The sequence below is a fragment of the Phycodurus eques genome, chromosome 1 (assembly GCF_024500275.1).
Source record: "Phycodurus eques isolate BA_2022a chromosome 1, UOR_Pequ_1.1, whole genome shotgun sequence".
Classification (NCBI taxonomy): Eukaryota; Metazoa; Chordata; class Actinopteri; order Syngnathiformes; family Syngnathidae; genus Phycodurus; species Phycodurus eques.
The window spans coordinates 47716283-47738135 of record NC_084525.1 but is presented as its reverse complement, the minus strand read 5'-3'; the positions used below and the strand labels follow the sequence as shown (position 1 = coordinate 47738135).

At 43.5% G+C, this 21853-nt stretch overlaps 2 protein-coding genes and 1 long non-coding RNA gene across 5 annotated transcripts in view; 1 reads left to right on the top strand and 2 right to left on the bottom strand.

The window, feature by feature from the left end:
• Positions 1-53: 53 nt before the first annotated feature.
• Positions 54-11176, bottom strand: srms (src-related kinase lacking C-terminal regulatory tyrosine and N-terminal myristylation sites). 3 transcript variants are annotated; one of them, XM_061696141.1, is made up of 8 exons: positions 10505-11175; positions 8076-8197; positions 6730-6953; positions 5578-5725; positions 4059-4217; positions 2591-2772; positions 1847-2003; positions 54-1505 (listed from the first exon to the last, which is right to left on the bottom strand). In XM_061696141.1, exons 1-8 carry the CDS (start codon positions 10876-10878, stop codon positions 1306-1308), a joined length of 1566 nt encoding a protein of 521 aa, XP_061552125.1. In that variant the 5' UTR covers positions 10879-11175; the 3' UTR covers positions 54-1305. The 3 variants fall into 3 exon arrangements, with proteins under 3 accessions (XP_061552125.1, XP_061552133.1, XP_061552144.1); XM_061696149.1 differs by having other exon boundaries at positions 6730-6896; positions 10505-11174; XM_061696160.1 differs by lacking the exon at positions 4059-4217 and having other exon boundaries at positions 10505-11176.
• LOC133412662 (uncharacterized) lies at positions 10555-21802 on the top strand. Its single transcript, XR_009769793.1, has 3 exons — positions 10555-11122; positions 17743-17824; positions 17994-21802. It is a non-coding gene; the product is annotated as an uncharacterized LOC133412662 (long non-coding RNA).
• The window catches only part of LOC133412657 (nucleolar protein 4-like), a 38448-nt gene continuing 33215 nt past the window's right edge, over positions 16621-21853 (bottom strand). The window contains exons 8-12 of the mRNA XM_061696173.1: positions 19986-20177; positions 19724-19912; positions 19312-19425; positions 18654-18876; positions 16621-18465 (exon numbers count right to left, since the gene is read on the bottom strand). Of these exons, the coding sequence (XP_061552157.1) occupies positions 18248-18465; positions 18654-18876; positions 19312-19425; positions 19724-19912; positions 19986-20177 (936 nt within the window). The 3' untranslated portion in view covers positions 16621-18247. The remainder of the gene's footprint in view (positions 18466-18653; positions 18877-19311; positions 19426-19723; positions 19913-19985; positions 20178-21853) is intronic.

The following is a 21853-nucleotide window of genomic DNA, read 5'->3' as shown; positions in this document are numbered from 1 at the left end:
TCCAAAATGACCTTCATGTCCTCCTTCGTTCAAGGAGAAAAAGTATGCCAAAGTGAAAGACTGGAAAGACTTTATTGTTCGTGATTCACGGCTCAAGATTGTCAATGTGATCAAGCAGCAGAGTTGCATTGTCGTCTCGCATCGCATCACATGCGACCCCTTGCCAAACATCTCAGGTGTGAACGCGACCGTGTAAACACGGCGCCCCTGCTGGAGGCCGCCGGAAGACCGATTCCACGTACCGTAAATGCTTTGTGCTTGGCTAACGGTCTTTAGCCACACCCGCTGAGTGCGGGAAGCTACGCTAAGCGTACTAACCGGCAAAGCTTAAACCAGGGCTGGGCAAACTTTTCTATTCAATGGCCACGTTTGATTTGGAAAATGGAGCCGAAATTCAAATGTATGTAAAACATGGGGGGGGCAGGGAGTTTCATAATAACCTGTGCTACCAGATAGCGCAAACTCATTGGCGACAAGGAGCGCAGTAATTGGTGTCAAGTAGTTATGCTGAAGTGCGTAATACATCTTGAACGTTCTAACATATTTGCAGAAGCGAAGTTTAGCCTGGGTTAGTGGACGCTACGGAGAGTTTTCGTTGCATGTTCGTGTTTTTGCTCCGGTGAGTGGCTATTACAAAGCAAAATCAAAACAGCTAAGCTATTTATTTTTAAGAGTCATGTTGTAAGGTGAGTTTGAAACAATATTTCGTCTTTTAGGATCATAGTTCGTGGTAGATTTATGCTTTAAACAATTAACATGGGCAACTATAAACAATTTTAGGGGGGCTGTCAATTACTCGAAGTTTTGCTGTTCCTGTCTATAAATGTGGTTATTCTTCGAACATTTTTTTTTCTTTCAACAAGAAATCAACGAATTATTCCCCCCCAAAATTGTAAAGGACTCTTGAGCATGGTTAATGCTCACTGGGGCAGATTAAAAAAAAAATTTTTTTTTTTTTAAATGGAGCCATGCTTTGCCCGCCCCTGGCAAACAGCACCAGTCAACGCACAGAACTTTGGCGACCGAGCACGTCTGAACACACGTTCGCTCTCCACAAACGCAAATGTTCCGTCCTCCTTGAGGGACATGACTGGCGGTTACGTTTGGACAAAAAAAAAATAATAATAATTTGCTTATGTCGGCCAGCTAAAGTGGCTAAACGCCAGCTTGCACATCGTTATTGCACATAGCGCCTCCTTGTGGCCTGCAGTCATCATTGAGGAAACAGCTCATTTCCTGTCGAGACCTTCCCGACAGACTGTTTTTGTCAGCGACATTGTCCAACTCCTCGTCGCCGCGCGGTCGTCACACCTCGATGGTCTTGAAGTAGATGCGAGCGTAAATGGAGTCCAGCTGGCTGTGCAGAGCGTGGAAGGAAGGCCTCTTGGAAGGCTCGGGCGCCCAGCAGTCCATCATGATGCGGTAGATGTTGCGAGGACATCTGCTCGGGCACGCCAGTCGGGCGCCCGACGACAGCAGGTCCAACACCTGCTTGTTGTTTTTGCCTGAAAGGTCGTCACAGATCGGGAACGTGAGCGTCTCGACAGATTTCACCTCACTTAGCATCGAAAAGGATTTGCATAGACCTCATGCTATAAATGTAGGAAAATAAAACAAAAAGCTGTACTTGTAAATAATGATTCAATTACTATTTATTGCTTATACGTTGAATAAAATTGGAGCAAAATGTTTAAAAACAAACAGCTCTAAAGGATTTAATGCAACTGTTCTCACAAATGCACTGTACTATTGTTTTTTTCTTATTATACATGTATTGTGCAAAAAGGTATTATTTCAGTCCCCAAAAATGTACATGGTGATGCTACATGCTAAATGCTAACGTTACCGTCGTAGGGCATTTTGCCGCGCGACATCATCTCGTAGAGTAGAACGCCGAAGGACCACACGTCCGACTTGACGGAGAACTTCTGGTAAATGGCGGCCTCGGGCGCCGTCCAGCGCACGGGAATCTTGGTGCTCCGGCTAGCTGTGTACACGCTGTCCTGGAAAACGCCGCACAACATTTACTGCATGGTTGGAACCTTTTAGTACAGTGAACCCATAAATTACACAAATTCACTACTTTGCTTGATCAACTAGTAACATAAGCTACCCTAAGTACCCAACTAGAGATAGAAGAATCATTTGCGATATATCTATTTATTTAAAAAATGTCAAAAATGTAATAGGATGGCTAACAAAAAAAAAACCAAAAAGTAGCAATCGATTCTTTTCTGGTTTGCGAAGCGACAACACACGCCAGCACTTCAGTGCATATTTCACATCTTCAATTCTATCCAAGAAGTTTGGTCAATGTCTTTTTGTCCCTTTGCAAAAATAACCTTTTCAGAAAATATCGAAAAAGCGTGAACATGTACATTTTTCCAAATGACCTTTTGTGATATTGTACAGAAAAATTCAGTTCGTGAATAGTTCAGTTAGTGAAGGGGGTGCAGTACCAAAAACTCAACATTTCCTGAAACTTTAGGGGGGAAAAAATGCTGCTAGGAACTATTTTCTCGTTTTAACTTTTTCTGATTTACTGTGTTTAACTTCTTTTTGCACTTGACACGATGTGGCACGCACGCACCTTGATAATGCGAGCCAGTCCAAAGTCCGCCACCTTGCAGACCAGGTCCTCGCCCACCAGGATGTTTCTGGCCGCCAGGTCTCTGTGGACGATGTTGCGGTCTTCCAGGTAGGCCATGCCCTCCGCCACCTGACTGCCCATGTAGATGAGGTGCGCCGAGGTCAGCACCTGGCCTTCGGCAGCTGCACGCACGCGCACACATACACGCACGCACGCACATGTCGTTAGCACGGATTAGCAGTGAGAGGCGACGTGTTCTTGCTTCCAGCTGTTGCTTTGTCATAAATGTTCATTGAAAATACTTTCAACACAGCATCACTAGTCTAAAACAGAATGAGAAATGCCATGGACCAGCTAACGGAAATGAGCGGGCGATTTCAAGCAAACAGCTGTTATTTTAACACAAACGCAGCAGTTCCACGTACAAACAGAACCCACACAAATGTTCTCGTCTCTGTGGAAAAATGTAGAATTTCTGAAGTTTAGCTTCAATTTTAGTTTCCTGACCGTGTACCTCTTCTTGGCATCCTCAATGAACTCGGCCTGTGTCACACTACTGCCATCCTCAGACTCACGTGTGCACAACAAAGGCGCAGCGCACACTTGTACGCTTATTTCAGCAAGGCATTGCCAAACCACATTCTGCACGTGTTACAACAGCGCGGCTTCGTAGTAGTCCAGACCCGTCTCCCATTGGAAATGTGTGGCGCGTTATGAAGCGTAAAATACGACAACGGAGACCCCGGACTGTTGAACGGCTGAAGCTGTACATCGAGCAAGAACGGGAAAGAATTCCACCTACAAAGCTTCAAAAATTAGTGTTCTCAGTTCCCAAACGTTTATTGAATGTTGTTAAAAGAAAAGGTGATGTAACACGGTGGTAAACATGAACCTGTCCCAGCTTTTTTCGGAACATGTTGCAACCATAAAATTCTAAGTTCATGATTATTTGCTAAAAACAATAGAGCTTATCAGTTTGAACATTAAATATCTTGTCTTTGTAGTGTATTCAATGAAATATAGGTTGAACTTGATTTGCAAATCATTGTAGTCTGTTTTTATTGATGTCTAACACAACGACACAACTTCATTGAAATTGGGGTTGGATTTGGATGTGTAACATATGCAGCTTATGTTTGAACAAAGCTCTGGTTGTTCTTTGTTTGTTTGTTTGTTTTCCTTCGCTCTGTAGAGAAGACTTATTCCCAACAGTTTCGGCCAACTAACCTCGCCCGTTTATTTTATCTCACCTTTAGCTCACTTTCACCAATTTAGCCGTCATTTGAACTGACATTTTGAAATGTATTTGTTGGATTGCTTGTATTGTTTCTTTTTTTTTATATATATATATATATATATACGGTTTGTCCTCGAGTGCCCCGAAAAAAAAAAAAAAAGTTCTAAAGAGGGTCCATGCTGGCTCTCCGCAGAGGAACCTCAAGGACAAAGTTTCTGTCGGTCTACTCACAGACCAGGTAGGACTTGAGGCTTCCTTTGCACATCAGCTCGGTCACGATGTAGACGGGTTCTCCGCGCGAGCACATGGCCAGCAGCTGGATCAGTTTGGGGTGGTGGAGGCTCTTCAGCGCCTGCACCTCCTTCACAAACTCGTCCTGTTTGGTGTCCTCTGACAACCATCAAGAAACGTTGAAGGAAACAGTCAACCCCGCAGACTCACGGATTCACCTATGCGCGGATTTTTTTTAATTTCTTTTATAATTTCCTAATTTTGTGGTTTTTCTCTTTGTTTTGTTTTTTTTTGGATGGGGGGGGGGGCGACCCTGAAAACGCTTATTGGTTGTTTATCTCCACTTATTCAAGATTTTTTGGGGGTTAAAAAAAATGACACTTTTTTGCTTCCAATGCAATTATACATGGCCATCAATTACCACAGATTTTCGCTGTTCGCGGTCCGACCTTCTCCCGATCCCCCGCGAATGTCACGGGGATCCGTTTCAGACCAGATCGCGATTGGTGAAAAGCGTTAGCATTAGCATTTAGCTCACAGATTTCAAAGCTAAGCAAGCGGTTGTTTTATGTCAGTGGTTCCTTAACCTTGTTGGAACTACTGAAGCCCAAGAGTTTGATAAGCGCATTCACGGAACTCTTCTTCATAACTGGAACCAAATTTAATGTGGCTCATTTCAAATTCAAAACAAGTATATGTTTTAATTGCGCACAAATCGAACCAGGCATCATTTGCACACAAAAGGAACACAACACCAAAAACAAAAACAGAATTCAATGAAAAATGTATTGTAAACAAATGTGAATTTTGCTGTTGCCTTTCAGCTTGGCAAGTGCAACTCATATCATATCATTTTCACGACAAAGTCTGTTCCTTTCGTTTTCCGAAAAGGTTTGTTCGCTAATTTACGTTCGGTGCAAGATTGCACGAATTTGGAAGCGGCTGCTTAGCGGCCTATCAGGAAGTAGCATGGATGCTTTTCCTGCTTGCTGTCATAGACATGACCAATAGGTAGATCAGAAACACTACGGCGACGCTAAGCTAGTAGGGGCAAAGTGTTGGCGCGTTTGTGGATTGCACAAAAACCAAAATAACAAGGATGACTGCACATTGTGCTGCATACGCTTGCAAACAACACTGCACGATCACAACAAGGGAATTGGGAATAACCTTTCATCGGTATGAATATTTTAGAGGCTTTTTTTTTTTTTTTTTCCCCCTCAAATCCGCCGTCTAACGCCAGTGCAAACGGCCACCTCGAGCCCCGCAAGTTTATCGACATCGTGTGTCGTTCTCTTTGTTTTAGGTTTAGTTTGACAGTAAACCTCAACTGCCTGAAGCCTCTTTTTCAAAGGATCGCTCACTAGTTCGAACCGCCAAATTGCATCTTTTCGTGAAATGAGTTGCGTTTATTGTCAACAGACAGAAGAAAAAAAATCCACGGCGACAGACGACAACAGTTTCGTGAGAGCCCACCGAGTGGTCTCTGCAAAGGGGCGCGTCGCCGACGGCGGCGTACCTTGCTTGAGCATCTTGATGGCTACTCGCTTGTTCTCGGCCGTCCACAGCGCCTCCCACACTTCTCCAAAGTGGCCTTCGCCCAACTTGCGGTGCAGCTTGAACTCCTCTCGAGGCCGCTCCCAAGGCTCCATGTCGTAAAGCTCCCGCTGCGCAGAGCACAAGCATGTGAATACGCGCCAATCCACGCGCGCGTATGCGTGTGGGAGCAGCGTTACAAGATGGAGGGTCCATGCTGGCTCTCCGCAGAGGAACCTCAAGGACAAGCTCGAGTGTTCGCACCGCTGATGATGATGATGAAGAAGACGACAAAACGTTTGTTTGCCAACTGATGAAGAAGACGAGCCAGACCACATTTGGTGATCATCTTTTATTCATTATTAGTGCGCCACAAACATGATTGACAGTGCAAGTGTTTGACATCAGCACAATGTTTAAAAAAAAACAACTACATATGGAAATGAATGACAAATGACTGAAATGTTAAATGATCTTAAATAACATTTGTCAAGTACACAAAGAAAATACAAACAAACGCAGTCACACCGTTTCTGCTTGTTAACATTAACAAGCGCACTTCAATGAAATGCTTGGAAATTGAAATAAAGACCATTTTAACACCACGCAATTATTGCGACTACATTATAATAGTTATCTTTCTATTTTATTTTTGGAAATGATGATCATAATTACTGCTACTTTTCTCATCATTATGCGCCGATATTACAAAGGCGTACTGGGGACCACACTGAAAAGAACCAAAATAATTATATGAAGAGAATACATTGGAAATCATGAGGGGGGGAAAAAAAGTCATATTTTTGTCACAAAAAAAAAATTGGAATATACATGAATTTTTTAATTATTATTATGTTTTTAATTCTGAGGAAAATATTTTTTGGTTTAAATATTTGAGAAAAAAATGAGGTTGAAGTAGTTCTACGAGAATAAAAAAAAATAAATAATTTTGTTTGGAAAAAGTATTTTTGAGAAGATTTACAAATTTAAAAAGTAGTTGTAAGTAGTTGTTTTTCTAACATATTGTTTTATAGCTTAAAGAAAAGTTGAACTATGAGAAAAAAAAATGTTTTGACAAAAAGATCAAGGCCACAAGAATGCATACGTCTTAAAATCTGGCCGCATGATGCGTTACCTGCTGAGCACACGGTTCCGCCAGCTGCACGCCCAGACTGCGAGGGTTCTTCTGGTAGTACGAGACCAGCTCGCCCAGCGTGCCGAAGGAGATCTTGTCCGACACGAAATAGGCGCCGATGGACGAGCGCTGGATCCGGAAGTGGTGAACCTTCCCGTCGCTGCGGGCTGAAACAACCGCGCAAGGAGGAGGGTGACTGAAAAGACGGCCGCTTAAGAGGAACACTGGGTGCAATATCAATGTCAAGATCAATAACCACAATAGGGAACGAACGCATCAAACTCAAATGTTGCACGTAAAAAAAAACATTTTCTGGCATAAAAGGTTACACAGACTGTATGAGCAAGCAGCTGAACAGGACAAGTGAGTTTTTTTTTGTTTTTTTTAATTAAACAAAAAATATATATCAAAAAAAAAATATACATTTAAAAAAAAAAAAAAAAAAAAACAAGGACAATGATTTTGTATATATTTGTTTTCAAGTTATAAAATTCTGGGGGGGGGAAATTGTCAAAATTACGAGAAATATAAATGTTAATATTAAAATAATCAATAGATAAACCTATGATAGTAACATAATATTTTAGAAAAAAGTCAATAATGTTAAAAATGTTATAATTATACAAACTCAGATGTTTTCTAAAAAATATTTTTATTTCAGCTAGTGAAAATAAAGTAATTTTGCTAGGTAAAAGCGGGATCTTTACAAGACAAAATCCGGAGCTTTGAGAAAAATTTGCAAAAAAAAAATAAAAGCTCTCTTCACAATGAAATCATTATCTAACTGTTTGTTTGTATGTGGGGTTTTTCTCAAGAAAAAAAGTCAATAATACCAGTATTTAAAATTCTGAGGGGGGGGGGGAAACAAAGACATTTGTAGATAAAATGTGAATTTTACCAGCATAAAGTTTGATTTGGGAAAAATATTATTTGAACTACTCGACTTTCAATTTTAACTAACATTATTTTTTTTTTATATATATATATATAAAGTAAAATGGAAAAATGTGCATTTTCTAAATCTTTTGACTGGCAGCACTACCATGTCAAGTCCAAAGAATAGCGACACAGTTACACCAACTTCCCAGTCGGGAAGAACTTTCTGAAGAAAATTTGATTTCCATTTTAGAGATAACGCCACAGTTGTGTTCAGCTGTTATATCCGACCAAGGTGGCGACTTGAATGAGAGAGAGGCTCCCAATATATTTTCGGTCCTTGATTGATTCCATGATATCTTTCGTGTATATATATATATATATATATATATATACACACACACACATATACATATACACACACGCATACATTTTGTGTAACATTGTTCAACATTGTTTTCCCAACACACCTGAGATGGTGTACTCGTCACTGTGACTCTCACTAATGCGTGCCAGGAAGCAGCCATCTTTGTTCTGGGGGGCCAGCAGGAGCTTCTCGGCTTTGGTGCGGTTGATGTTGCCGTAGTACCACCTGCGCACACGGGACACGCCCACTTCAGTGCCAAGCGCGGACCACAACACCCGACGAAATCAAACATTTGTCTCTCTTCCCTCCTTTGCTGTTCTCCGCGACTCCTCGACGGGAGATGAGGTGTTGCAGATAAAGAAATGCCGCACACACAAACAGAAAAAGAAGAATATAAACACCAAACTGGTCGGCTCAGTTCAACGTGGAGGCTGCGGGATCGTTTGCTTCTGCCTGAGAATTAGCTGCGTGTGCGTACGTGCGTCAGCATGGGTGTGTGGTTCAGGTTTCGTTGAAACTACCAACAAGCAAAAGAGGTGCGATCACGTCATTGCTTCGCAAGTCACAAGTAAGTCTCAAGTCCCGAGTCGAGTCGAGACATACAAGAGTCGAGTCGCAAGTCGAGACATACAAGTCCAGAGTCGAGTCGTGCGAGTCTCGAGTCGAGTCGCAAAGTCAAGACATGACAAGTCCCGAGTCGAGTCGTGCAAGTCCCGAGTCGAGTTGCAAGTCGAGACATACAAGTCCCGAGTCGAGTCGTGCAAGTCCCGAGTCGAGTCGTGCAAGTCCCGAGTCAGGCAAGTCCTTCACCTTGAATTTCGAGTCCTTTTGAGTCATTTTAACAACAAAAAAATATATATATTTTAATAGTTTTATATATATATGTATATATATATATATATATATATAATGAATTATGTATATATTATACACTGTACTTATATATTTAATATATATTGCAATCCTTATTTATTTATCAAAACAAACTTGATTAATTTCACTGAACCTTTTCTAGGGGAAAAAAAGGGGGGACTGGATGCTGTATTTTTTTGTGGTGAAATAAATGCTTGCTTAGCCTAAAATACAAATGTAAAAAAAAAAAGTCAAACACAATTTTGAAAAAAGGGACAAAGACTGAAATGTACCGAATGTAAAGTACTACTGTGCATGACTGTATATTTAAGAGATAAAAATGCGTTGATGAGTATAAAAAGCGTTTATAAGGGTATGGTTGCGGTTAATAGGAGTGGAGGAAGGTCAGTAAGAGTCGGAGTCATACAGTTTAAAAATGTGTATGAACAATCAAAAACAGATTTCAGCTGTTGTGGGGGAAATCCGGAACCGAACCACCTGAGCCCCGCGATAAACAAGGGGGTACCGTAGCTTCAATTCATGTGTGACTGACCCACCACCAGACCTGTAAGGACTGCGACCTTGGCGGTCTTGTGCCCCCCCCTCCCAGTGTGAAAACGCCTTCCTTTCACTTTATACCAAACCAGTTGTTTTGTTGGATTGGATTAACTTCCACAGAAAATAACACGAGGCGTGTCAGAAAGCGTCCAGGACTGGTGTCAGAAAAGATATATTTTCAAATGGAAACTACGAGTTTTCCTCTTCGAAGTAATGGCGCCCGGAGTCCGAGGCACTTCAGATTCTTCCGGGATCCTCCGCAGCGCCGTCGCCACGGCCATCTCGATGTCATCCGCGTCTTCAAAACGGGTCCCCGCGATGACCTCCTTAAGCTTGCGAAAGAGTGGAAACAAATTCGCAGGTGGGGCGAGCGGGGATGTCGCTCCAGCACGGACGGACGGCCACGTTCCTCTCGGCCGGGAACCGTCAGATGCTCGGGTCACGCCGAGCGGCCGCTTCCGGCGCACTGGACATTCCAAAATGTAACATCATGCTAGCTTAGCCGCGCTCTTTTCCCATATGTGGAGTTGCACGGGTGAGGCAACGCGACCTCAGCGAAACGTCCGCGACTTGGTAGCACATACCTCGGGTCAAAAGTTACCAAGGTGGATAAATCGCATCCTCGTTCGGCGACGCCGCGCCTTCTTGCGCAAAATACGAAAACGCCAAAGGAAACGCGATAGAGAAATTAAGCCCGCGATATTCTGTGACCTGAGGTCTCTTGAAGAGCGAGTTTTGTGCCACTTGGGAGGCAAATTCATCAAATATGAGCCATACATCTACATATGGGTCAGAAGGAAAAAAACTCCTTGAAAACTGGACCTGTATTTTGACCAGTTTTCATTGTCTGCAATTCAATGCTAAATGACCATATTTGCATTTTGGAATTTGGGTATTGTCAGTGGAATAAAAGCAAAATGTTCATTTGAGTCAAACAATGTGTTTGTTTGTTTGTTTGTTGTTCGTCATGTTTTAATGTTGGTTCTACTTTGCTTAAACGAAACGGTTGCGGAGGTTCGAGGCGGCTGCCGGCCGACCGACCTGGGACCAGTCCAGCGCACCTTACTTGAACGCGCGCCCAACGTGTTGAAACCGACCCGAGATCAGCCGGCGCGCACTCACTTGTGTTTGGCGAACTCGTCCTGGAGAAGCGCCACGTAGTTAGCGGGGATTAGTCCGGACTGCAGAGATCCGGTCAGTTTCTTGGCGAGCACGTAGTCGCCCCGCTGCTCCAGAACCGAAAGCTTGTCGCCCTCCCGGACCGTCAGCTCGTGGTCGCCGCGGGCCTCGAAGTCGAAGAGTGCCGCGTACAGTTGCACCGGCCTCTTCTTGGGCGACGGCGCGCGGACGTCGCCCGACACCGTCCGGATCTCGGCGGCCCGCGCGCCCGGGTTGGCGATGACGTGGTTGGGCACGCTCGGGTAGCGGAAGGTGGGCCAGACGCGGTCCCACAGGCGCTTGAAGCACGGCAGGCACGAGCGGCAGCAGCCCTCCATGACCTCCGGGCCGCCCACGAGCAGCCCACGAGCAGCGCACCAGCAGCCGCCCCGCGGTGCTCTCCTCCTGCGCGGCCGTCGGGACCGAGCATTGTTCCGGCCCGGCAGCGGATAAGCCGGACCGACCGGTTTTTGCTTGTTGTTTTTTTCGCATTAGCAATGCGGAAGCGGAAACGGAGGAGGACATCCGAGGTGCTTCGTGAACGCGCGTCCTTTCAAGAGCTTCGCCTTCGAAACCTGACAGGTGCGCGCGACCGACAAACACGAGTTCTTTCGCGTTTATCCGTGACGTCACGCCTACTTCCGGGTGGCCTCGAGCTCCGAGTTGACGTCAATCAACCGTTTCGTTCCGCTACTTCTGCAGTGTCCGCCTTGGCCACCGGGGGGCAGTACAGCACAGTCGTGCGCTCGGCACTCCATTCACACTGCAATCCGGTTTTGTTCAACGGGTCGAAGCACTGCGAAGCATGAAATGTTTCACGCTGCAAACCGGCCGCGGTAAAGTGCAATCGCGAGTTGTTTTTCACGGCAGAGGATAAAGAATTATGTGCCTGTGGTTATATATGCCTCGATGATTTTAGCCTTTTTTCCTCAACCGCCACAGTGTGAATGTGTGACGTGTCAGTCGCAAAAGAAGCGATAAAATGCTCCCAAACTGATTCAAAAATAGATTTGGTGCAAATTCATACAACTTTAGTCTTGTAAAATTCTCATCATTTAAATGTGGAACATGTACCAACTTAAAATGACAATTTTCCCCCTATTGCGACCATAAAATTGTGACTTGACTCCAATAAGAAAAATGACAACTTTTTTTCTCACAGATTTTTACTTGCGTTACATTACGCTCGTAAAAATGTGCTTAATTAAATGAGCTAAATGAACTTTTTACTCAAGAGTTACAAATTATTGCTCGCAAAATGGTGACCTGAATTTTCTAAAATGACTTTCTTCTCATAGTGTTGCAAATTTATTTTGGGATATGATGACTTTTTTTCTGGTAGTATTTTTTTATTTTATTTTATTTTTTATGGCCTTGGTATGGTCCTAATAATCCTTTAAGTAGGGTGAGTCTCAACTTTATTCTTCTGCTTTTTTTTTTCTTCTAAAAGACAGATGCTGAGCTGGTTAGCACACAGTTTTTATTATCATTAGTATATTCAGCTTTGTGTTGTACATCACAGGAGGTCTGAAGAAAAAACTAAATGTCCGCAGTGACAGCACATTTAAAAAATAAAAAATAAGTCACCGTTAGATTGTTGACGATATGCTCTCTTTGACAAAACACAACAAAAAGTCTCATTCAAATCTATGAACACAATAGGTCCACTGTTGTATGGAATAAGAAAGACAATAAATAGAAAATGGTATCAAAGAGGGCAGCAAATGAGAGTTTGTACAAAACTTTGTGTTGTTGTTTTTTCCTGAGGTTAACGTGTCGTCTGCAGCCTTCTCACTCACTAAATATACGAGTAGACCCCTAAAGTGGGTCTCAATGGCTTTTCATTCTTTCACACCGATTGGCGTGTGTGTACAACTGACCCCCCTCCACATAATTAAAAAAAAAAAAAAAAAAAAAAAAAAAAAAAAAAAAAAACTATGGTACTAGGACACTGTGTGTGTTTTTTCTTGGTTTTCAATTCAAGCCCAGTTTTGTTTCTTCAGCAAGTAGCACTCAGCTAGCTGTTAGCATCCCTAATTGAGCTACAGTAAGATCTGCAAGCAATCTGTTGGCATCCATTCGTGACATGTGGAGAGACGCTAACAAACTGTTAGTATGGGTCAATGCTAACAAGCAGTTAGAATAAAAAATCTATACATGGCTAGAGACGCTAGCAGCCTGTTAGCATCCTTTAGCCACATATGGATAAATGCTAAACAATTAGCATCCCCTCAGTGACCTATGGCTAGATGCTAACAAGAAGTTAGAATCAAAAATCTATACATGGCTAGAGACGCTAGCAGCCTGTTAGCAGCATTTAGCCACATATGGATAAATGCTAAACAATTAGCATCCCCTCAGTGACGTATGGCTAGATGCTAACAAGAAGTTAGAATCCCTAATGGATACAAAGATGGATGCTCGCAAGCTGGTAAACTCCATTAGTCACATGTGGCCACATGCTAACAAACAATTGCCATTTCTTCAGTATCCTGTGGCTAAATACTAACCATTAACATCACTTAGTTACTAATAAACGATTGGCACCACCTCAGTAATTTATGACTGAATGTTGGCAAGCGGTTCACATCCCTAATTGAGGCATGTGAGCTATTAAGGAGCTGTTAGCATCACTTAGTAACACAAATGGTGCATTCGCACCGGATGAGAATGGAACTATTCACGCATTATGCTTCGATATAAAGTCAACACAAATGCGCGAATAGGCACGAAATTTGTGCCGAGCGACGTGAAAGACGCGTTTGACGAGAGTCGGGCGAGCAAGTGAAAATTTGCAGCTTCCCCGATTTGCTCGAGTTGGAAAATTTCAACTCGAGCCGCAAATTTGTGTGACGGTGCGTCGCGACAGCCAATCGGCATCGAGAATATGTTGCGTCACACGCAATGTTCTGGAGTTTTTGAACGGAACAATGGAGGGTTAAATTATCGTTGCTGTTTGTGGGCACGCAGCACTTTTTGATATCACCTGCTCCCAATACAGGGACCGTACGAAAAAAGAGCAGGCCTCCAGAATGTTGAGCGAGAAAGTTGGTGTAATGTTGTGAACCCAAGCACGACCGTGCTCGGCGTTCCGACATTTTGGACTTCCACAACAAGCAGGCCAATAGAGAAACCACAGCAGTTAAATCATCGTCCATGGTTGCTCGCAAAGTAGCCGAAAGAACTGGCTTAGCTATCTATCCTGGGAAGCCACACCTCTTTTCTGGTTACGTGTCATGGGAGTGAAGCGAATTCACATTTGGTGTGTACACAACTCCCGCGATCAAACGAGTGAGGGGTGGCGTACAGTAACAAGGCAAAAGTTTCCTTCACGTCCGGTGTGAACGCAGCATAAACAGCTGGCATCTCTTCACTGACCTACGACTAAATGCTAGCAAGCACTGAGCAACCCTTAGTCACAGCTGTTAGCATCCCTGATTGACACATAACTAGATGCTACCAAGCTGTTAGCATCGCTTGTTCACACTAACAAACGATGGGCGCCGCCTCAGCAGCTTATGGCTGAAATGCTAGCAGGTAGCATCCCGAAATGAGATGTTTTAAATAAATAATTAAATAAAGCTTGATTTGATGCGATATGCTAACAGGCTGTTAGTGTCACATTTAGTCACACATGGAGAAATGCTAACAAACTAATGACATCTCTTCAGTAGCCTATGGCTAAATGCTAATATGAGTTAGCATCACTTAGTCATACTTATGAAAGTCTGGCATCTCTTCTGTGACCTAAGGCGAAATGTTGACAAGAATCCCAACTTGAGGCATGTGAGATGCTAGCAACCCCTTAGCACCACTTAGTGTAACAAAGCGACCTATGGCTAAATGCTAGCAAGCAGCTGGCATCCCTGATTGAAACAAGATGGTAGCAAATGTTAGAATCCCTTAGGTCGCACGTGGTTAAATGCTAACAAACTATGAGTATCTTTTCAGTTACCTCTGAGGTAACGTTAACAGGTAGTTAGCATCTCTAATTCTGTCATGTGAGATGCTAGCGAGCTCTTAGCATCCATTAGTCACACATGGCTAAATGTTAAGAAGCTGTTTGGAAAAACTGGTACCAAAAAAAAGAAGAAAAGTGAACAACTTAAATTGAAAATGTGTCTCAAGCCGATGGTTGTTTTTTCCCTTGGTGGGGTTGGGGTTTGCCGGTGGTTTGGGGGTTGTGGGGGGGGGGTGAACAAGGATCACAGAATACGAGGGAACAATGGCAGAGAAAGTTGAAGTTCTGTACATGTAAACATATACACTTCCACTGAGTGAAACTGCGTGAAGCGAGGCTGAGCAAGCGATCCCGATCACAATCCAGAAGTCAGACACATCCACAGAAAGAAAGAAAAACAACATCAACGCTAACTTGTAAAGCACAGTCAGTAATACAGTAAGTAGCTACAACGTGTAAGTGTGTCCTCAGTTGGGGTCGGGCGTGAGCTGGAGTCTAACGTTAGCCAAGAGGCTGGGTACAACCTGGACTGCTCACCAGTAAATTGCAGGACACACGCAGACTACACTCACATTCACAATTTAGTCTTCAATTAACCGAACATGTTTTTGGAATGTGGCAAAAAGCCCACACAAGCACGGCGAGAACGTGCAAACACAGGAAGGCCCGATCTGTGATTCCAACACAGGAACTCTCGACTGTGAGACAGACGTGCTTTCCACTATTGCGCTGAGTTGGACTAGTAGGAAAAAAAATAAAAATACAAATTTCAATCTTCCCATGTTGACATTTGTTCACAAAGTTTGTGATTGCTCGAACGACATCGCAGCTCAGCTTAACCGTACTTTTCAAACATGAAGTCCGACACAGACTTATCTGACAGAATATTGTAATCATAAAGTTGTTTTTTTTCCTTCAAGGAATGCACGTGGACGTGCGACGTTTTTGAATGTGTACTTGAGGCAAATACCGTATAACACTGTACAAAAAAAAAACAAGATGAAAAAAAAATGATCACAATTTTTTAACAATTGGAGTCAGGAGGCGCAGTCTATGATAAAAAAAAAAAAAAAAAATCTTATTTGAAAAAGCAAATTACAACTTGGCAAAGATTGTCCTTTGCTTTTTTTTCATTGTTTTTGTAACGTTCACCTTAGCAGATCGAGACTGACAACGTTCTTTCGTGAAATATGTTCTGGTTCTGGTTCGGTTTCCTGGACTAATACAAATGCTTAGCACAGGGGTGGACAAACTTTAGTGCTCAAGGGCCACATTTGATTTTGAAAACGGACAGAGGGGCCAGGTATTTCGTTGATGAGGTAAAACTTAAGCTAAAATATGTATATAATTTACTGTATATCATGATAAAATAATACATTTTCATTTGAATTGTATTTTTTAAAATAATTTAGTAACTGCCAAAATTTGTTATAAAATAATTGTGAAATGTATAAATAGTTTATTTATTAATTGATATTTTATTTTATGCAGTGAATTAATTGACCCATTTTTTCTTTAAACAAGATAAATGAATTTAAAAAATACAATCAATTTTGGGGAGAAAAACTGAAATTAATGCAACAAATAATGATAACGTAAATGCTCAGTGGGCTGGATGACAGAACAGAGTGGGCCGTTTGGGGCCCCAGGACCATACTTTTCCCACACCCTGGCTTAGAACCTTTAAAACCTGATTGTAACGCAGTGACACACAAATCATGTGAGATCATAGCTCCCAACCCCCACCCGATTCTCATTCTCCCTGTTTTGCATATTTGTCAACAAAATAAAACAACAACAAAAACATTCTTCACAGTTCAAATCGGGAATGTTCCACAAAACCAACAAGTCACAATAACTCCCATTGCTTTCGCAATCACTAAACCCTCGCAGTGTGAGACCGCCTAACGTCGAGGGTACATTGTGATTATCAGCTGCATTGCGTAAAAAAAAAAAAAAAAAAAGTGCAATCCGCAGCACCTGACCCCCTTTCCATCACGAAATAAAAACATCACAGTCGGAAACAATTCCCTCTGTCCAAGCCTCAGCGTTAGCTTGTTCATTTTCAAAAATGTTTTTTTTGCAAAAAAAAAAAAAAAAAAAAAAAAAAAACAATACACAAAACCAATTTTGCTAGCTTACCTTAATGTGACCTAGAGTTCCATACAAAGGTCGTGATAAGAACATTGATGTTCGTTTAAAAAAAAGGTAAAAAGAAAAAGGTAAAAAAAAAAAAGGAAGAAGAATATGACTTCATGCTAAGCTAACTTTCTCCTCACGACAACATAAATCATTGTACTGAAAGTTATGATAAATAAGATGCTAACATGTCAAGTGCAAATGCAACATTTAACAGGTTAGCCGAAGAAGGGAAAAATGCTAGTTTGTCTTTTTCACAAAAACAAACAAAAAGCTCCATGGTAAACACAAATAATCACTCATTAGTCGCCCCCTTTATTCGCTGACTTGTTAGCGCCTGTTAGCTTAGCATAACATAGCTTGTCTTAGCCGTACTCGATAGCGCTCATCCGTATGTGTATACATGTCGTTTGTTGTTATTAAATAAAACAACCCGATTTTAAACCAAGCTAACGTTCTCCTCCCGACAAATCGAGGCTGCTCATTGATTGATCCAGACCACGCTAATTAGATCTCGTATGTAAGATGAAAGATGTTAGCGACATCCAGTTATGTAGTTAATTTGTTGACTAGCTGTACGATGTGTACACGAAGTTCACGTTGGACTTAAAGTGTGCTGTTTTCAAATAAAAATGTGATTTTAAGCTAAGTTATCGTTATCCTCGTGACAAATCAAATCAAAGCTGCTCATTGAGGTATCCAGACCAAGCTAATTGAGCCTCGTATATAAGATGAAAGACATTACGTGACGTAGTCAACTTGTTGACTAGCTGTACAACGTAAAAACAAAGTTCATGTCAGACTGAAATCAAAGTTTGCTGTTTTTAAATAAAAGAATACAACTTTTAAGATACGCTAACGTTTTCCTCGCAACAAATCACTGGATGATCCAGACAACAAACGTTAGCCTATTAACGTAGCCGTTGCGACTTGTTGCCGAGCGGGCAGAATAGTCCAAACGAGACGCGCAACACGAGAAAGCTTTCGGTGGTCTGTCGTCATCGCCGTTTGTGAGGTCTCGCGTGTGTCGATGGCAGAAACGCCGCTCTCTCGTTTTAGCAGCAAAATCCCAATGCTCTCCTCTTCCTCTGGAGGGCGCCAGCGAGGAGGAGCAGGAGCTTAAGGTCCATCGAGAAGAGACGGAGGAGGTCCGAAGAGACGTGACGACCACGTTAGCGTGGGAGGTAATAAAGGAGTAGTCATTAGCATTTAGCACGCGCGCACGCAAATATGCATGCGCACACACACACACACACACACACACACATCTTCATCCTTCACATGCTCAGCTGAGTATTTACACCAGCGGGGCAGGAAGTGGATGATTGAGGTATTTCCTGCTCTGGTCAACAGGCGTCCGAGGTGCATAAGAAGTAGCAGGAAGGGCAGCGGGGAAAAGTGCTTCTATGTACAAGCCGGCATGTTAGGGGAGAGGGTGTCCCAACACAAAGTCGCTCTTCCTCCGAGGCTCACGCTGATTGCCAGAAGACCGGGGTAACCTCTCTAAGTGCTCGCCAAGGATTTCACACTTTTGCCACATTTTCTCCCAGACGCTTCCGGCAAAGGCTGAATATGTGTGTGAGTGTGTGCGTATGTGCGTGCGCTCTTCAGTTCTGCTGCAAGATGAGGTTCTCCAGCTCGTCGGCGGAGCGCAGCAGGAAGGCCGCCGATTCCCGGTATCCGGCGACCAGCTGACGCACGGCCGCGATCTCCGGTTGGCTGAGTTGGGCCAAGGCCCCGCCCGCGCCCCGCCCGCCCAGACAATGGTTGGCGGCGGCGGCCATGTTGGCGGACGAGTGCGACTTCATGCTGAGGTCTGTGGGGCCTGATGAGGAAGACGAGACAATTCATTAATTGAAACAGCTTGGCAGCGGTGGGAGCTAACAAAGTGTCAAAATGGACTCATTGCTTCCCCCCCGTGTCCGAACATGTGGGAGAGAGAAAAAAAAAAAAAAAGGCGGCAGCAACACGGAAGAATGTGATCACACAAGCTCCGCCTCCCGCCATCCTCACCATTGCTCTGAGCGGCGGCGCCAGTCGTCAGGGAAACGGGATGCTGCACGGCAGCGCCCAGATATCCACGGTAACCGTAGCTGAGGCCGGCGCCGTTGATGTAGACCTGCGGCTCCTGGTTGGAGAAGGCGGACGCGGCCAGCGAGTAGGCCGAGGGAACGAGTGACGCCGGCTCCCTCAGAGCGCCGCCGCCGGACGGTTTATCCAGTGAGTTCGGCTCATCCTGGAAGCGCCCAACACAAAGTTCACGTTGGCTTCTCTTGTTAACAACAAAAGAAAAATCATGTTCACTTTGACCTCAAACTTTTTGGGATTCAGGCACAACTTTGTCTTTAAACGATCAGATTTCACATTCGTCCTCACAGGTTCAGAGCGCTGGCCCTTGATGATGTCAGCACTTTTATCTGCACACCTTAGTAACATTTGGTGAGTATGTGGCATTTTATTTAAAGGACCTATATTTAGTTTCTTTATATATTTTTTTTGCTCAAGAAGATGACCTCTTGCCATCAACTTCTTAAACAGTTAACTTACAATTCCTTTGCAACAAATGCATCTAACCTCAATATTTTCTATCGTTATTGTCTAAAAAAAAACAAAAAACATCTAGACTAGACTTTCAATATAGGCGACAAAACGTGCAATCGTGGTGACTCACGTGATAGGCGTCCAGGCGCATCCTCTTGGCGGCGTTGCGTGATTCGCTCTCGCAGGCGGCGGCCAGGATGTTCTCCGCCATGGCGGAGGTGAGGTGCGGCGGAGTGGGCCGGGTCTGCGGGGCAAACCGTGTCGTGAAGGACCGCAGTTCACCACCGGAGGGCAGAAGAAATGTTTGCGATTAGCATTCACTTGCAGCACTTATTCAGTACAACCAGGCACTCTAGTAGTGTAGTCATCTGTTTTGTAGAGTAGTTTTTGTAGACTTAATACAAAAAAAGGAAAAATCTGAATAAAATTGGAGAAAAACAAAGGATAACAATTGAAAAAAATCTGCAAATAATTGAATCCACAGGTGGCGAAGCGCTAGTATGCAGGGAGGTCCACTATTTGAGTAAGTCAAAAAGCGGTACCTCCATGCCGTTCCTCTTCATGCGTCGGCAGGATTTGAGGTAGGTGCGAATGCGCTTGCGGGCGCGTTCTTGGAATTCCGGGAATTGTCTGCTGCAGGACTCGATGATGGCCTGGATCTTTTCTTTGGGCTGCTTGGAGATGGGAACCATTCGGTCTAAGTTCTCGTCCACAAACAGACGCACGAACATCTGGAGGAGCACAGCACACGACAGACGGCGTCGTTATCGCTCGCGGAGGAGGCCCGTGGCCGCGCCCACTCACGTTGAAGGCCTTCAGCCGCTCCGGGTCCACGCCCTCCGCGTCGTTGATCTTGTCGCTGTCGTCGTGCTCGTCGTGCTCGTCGTCGTCGTCGTCGGGGGCGGCGGGGCCCCCGAGACGGCCGGCGCTCAGGTCATCGGCGCTGGCCTCCATCTTGATGCTGTCGTAGCTGCCGCCAGAACTGTACACGGGAGACTACGCTCACACACACACACGCACAAATGCGTAAGTAACATCCTGTTAAATGTTGGAACCCCGCAATCGGTGAGTGATCGGGACCGGGACGGACCGCGAAACACCACGGACGATTCATGCCCATTACAACTGCATTGGATTTTTTAATTATTTTTTTTAAATGCCAAAATTCTTGATTTCCCCCGAAGAAGACAATACAATTAAATAATTTGGAGAAAATGGGAAGAAAAATGATTCAATTGGAAAAAATAATAATAATCTGCGAATAGGTGCGTGCGCAGGTGCTGAATCGCAAGTATGCAGGGGTCCACTGTACTCGCCTCGAAATGAGAAATGAGTCCAGTCATTGGTTTCAAGAAAGTACCGTGTTCTCGACTGAGAGACGAGCTTTGTATGTCGGGGAGGAGCTAAGCTCAGCCTGGGTCGTTAGTGGAAGTCATCGAGAGCCTTTGGCGCATGAACATGTGAACTTTGTGTATTTTCTCAAAATAAAATCTTCTGCGAGCGATTCATTTTTAAGGGTAACGTTATCCCATGAGTTTGAAAGTCTTTCAACTGTTTTAGGATCATAGTTTTGGGTATATTTACACATTTAAAAAATATATATATATATATCAAATATGGGTAATTCTAAACAGTGTGGCGTCAATTGCTCGTGGTTTCATTAGTGATGCACCGAAATGAAAATTCTTGACAGAAACTGAAAACCAAAACTGGAGACCCCAAAACCAAAAGGGATTATCAATCAAACTGAATTTATAAGCGCTTTTCATACCAAAAACAAAAAACAAAAAAACCCCATTACATTCACATTAATCTAAATATAAAAATAAAGGAAACCAGCCACTTATTAATGATAAAACTACGCCATTCATTAGTAAAATTGTGTTTATCGTTATGACTGCAGAGTCACCAACCGATATACATTCACTTCCAGAACCATTTGTTTGAATTTCCATACTTTTAAAATTATGTCAAGAACATTACCATGGGCCAATTATTACTATATGTTATAAAGTAAGATCAAAATAATAATGATAACAATGCATGACATTTATAAAGCGCTTTTCTCGACCCTCAAAGATGTTTGACATTGTCATGCATTATTCATTCACTCCTCAGTCACACCCTGGTGGTGCTCAGCTACATGTGCCGCCACAGCTGCCCTGCAGGGGGCAGTCTGACGGAAGCGCAAAATTCGTCATTGTGGGACTGATGAAGGTTATCGTCGCCTCTAAATATTGATGATATTAATGTACTTTGAAATGTATGGGGCCCTTTTCCTCAAGAGCGGTGACGGACCAATCCGTTTCGGGTTTGCGGAAACAATAATACACTGAATACACTGTTTACGTGATCGTATACTTCAGTATTTGCTGTTACAGACACATTCTCATTTGCCTGATGTTTTGCTCTTCAAAGTTGGCTAATGTCCGCGATAACGCGGTTTCAGTCAGACCTATGGGACAAGTGGACTGTACCACCCAATCGCTTATTTGGGTGTTTTGCCACCGGGGGAAGGCCACCCGCTTGCCAGAATTCATTGCGACATGCCCATTTGAATGATTGCCGGAATGAAGATGTTCATTTTTGTTGTGAATGTGTGTTTATGTTCCCACTAATTGAATGGCATCAATTCCTCGCGGATTATCGCTATTCGCGGAAGGGCTGAGACC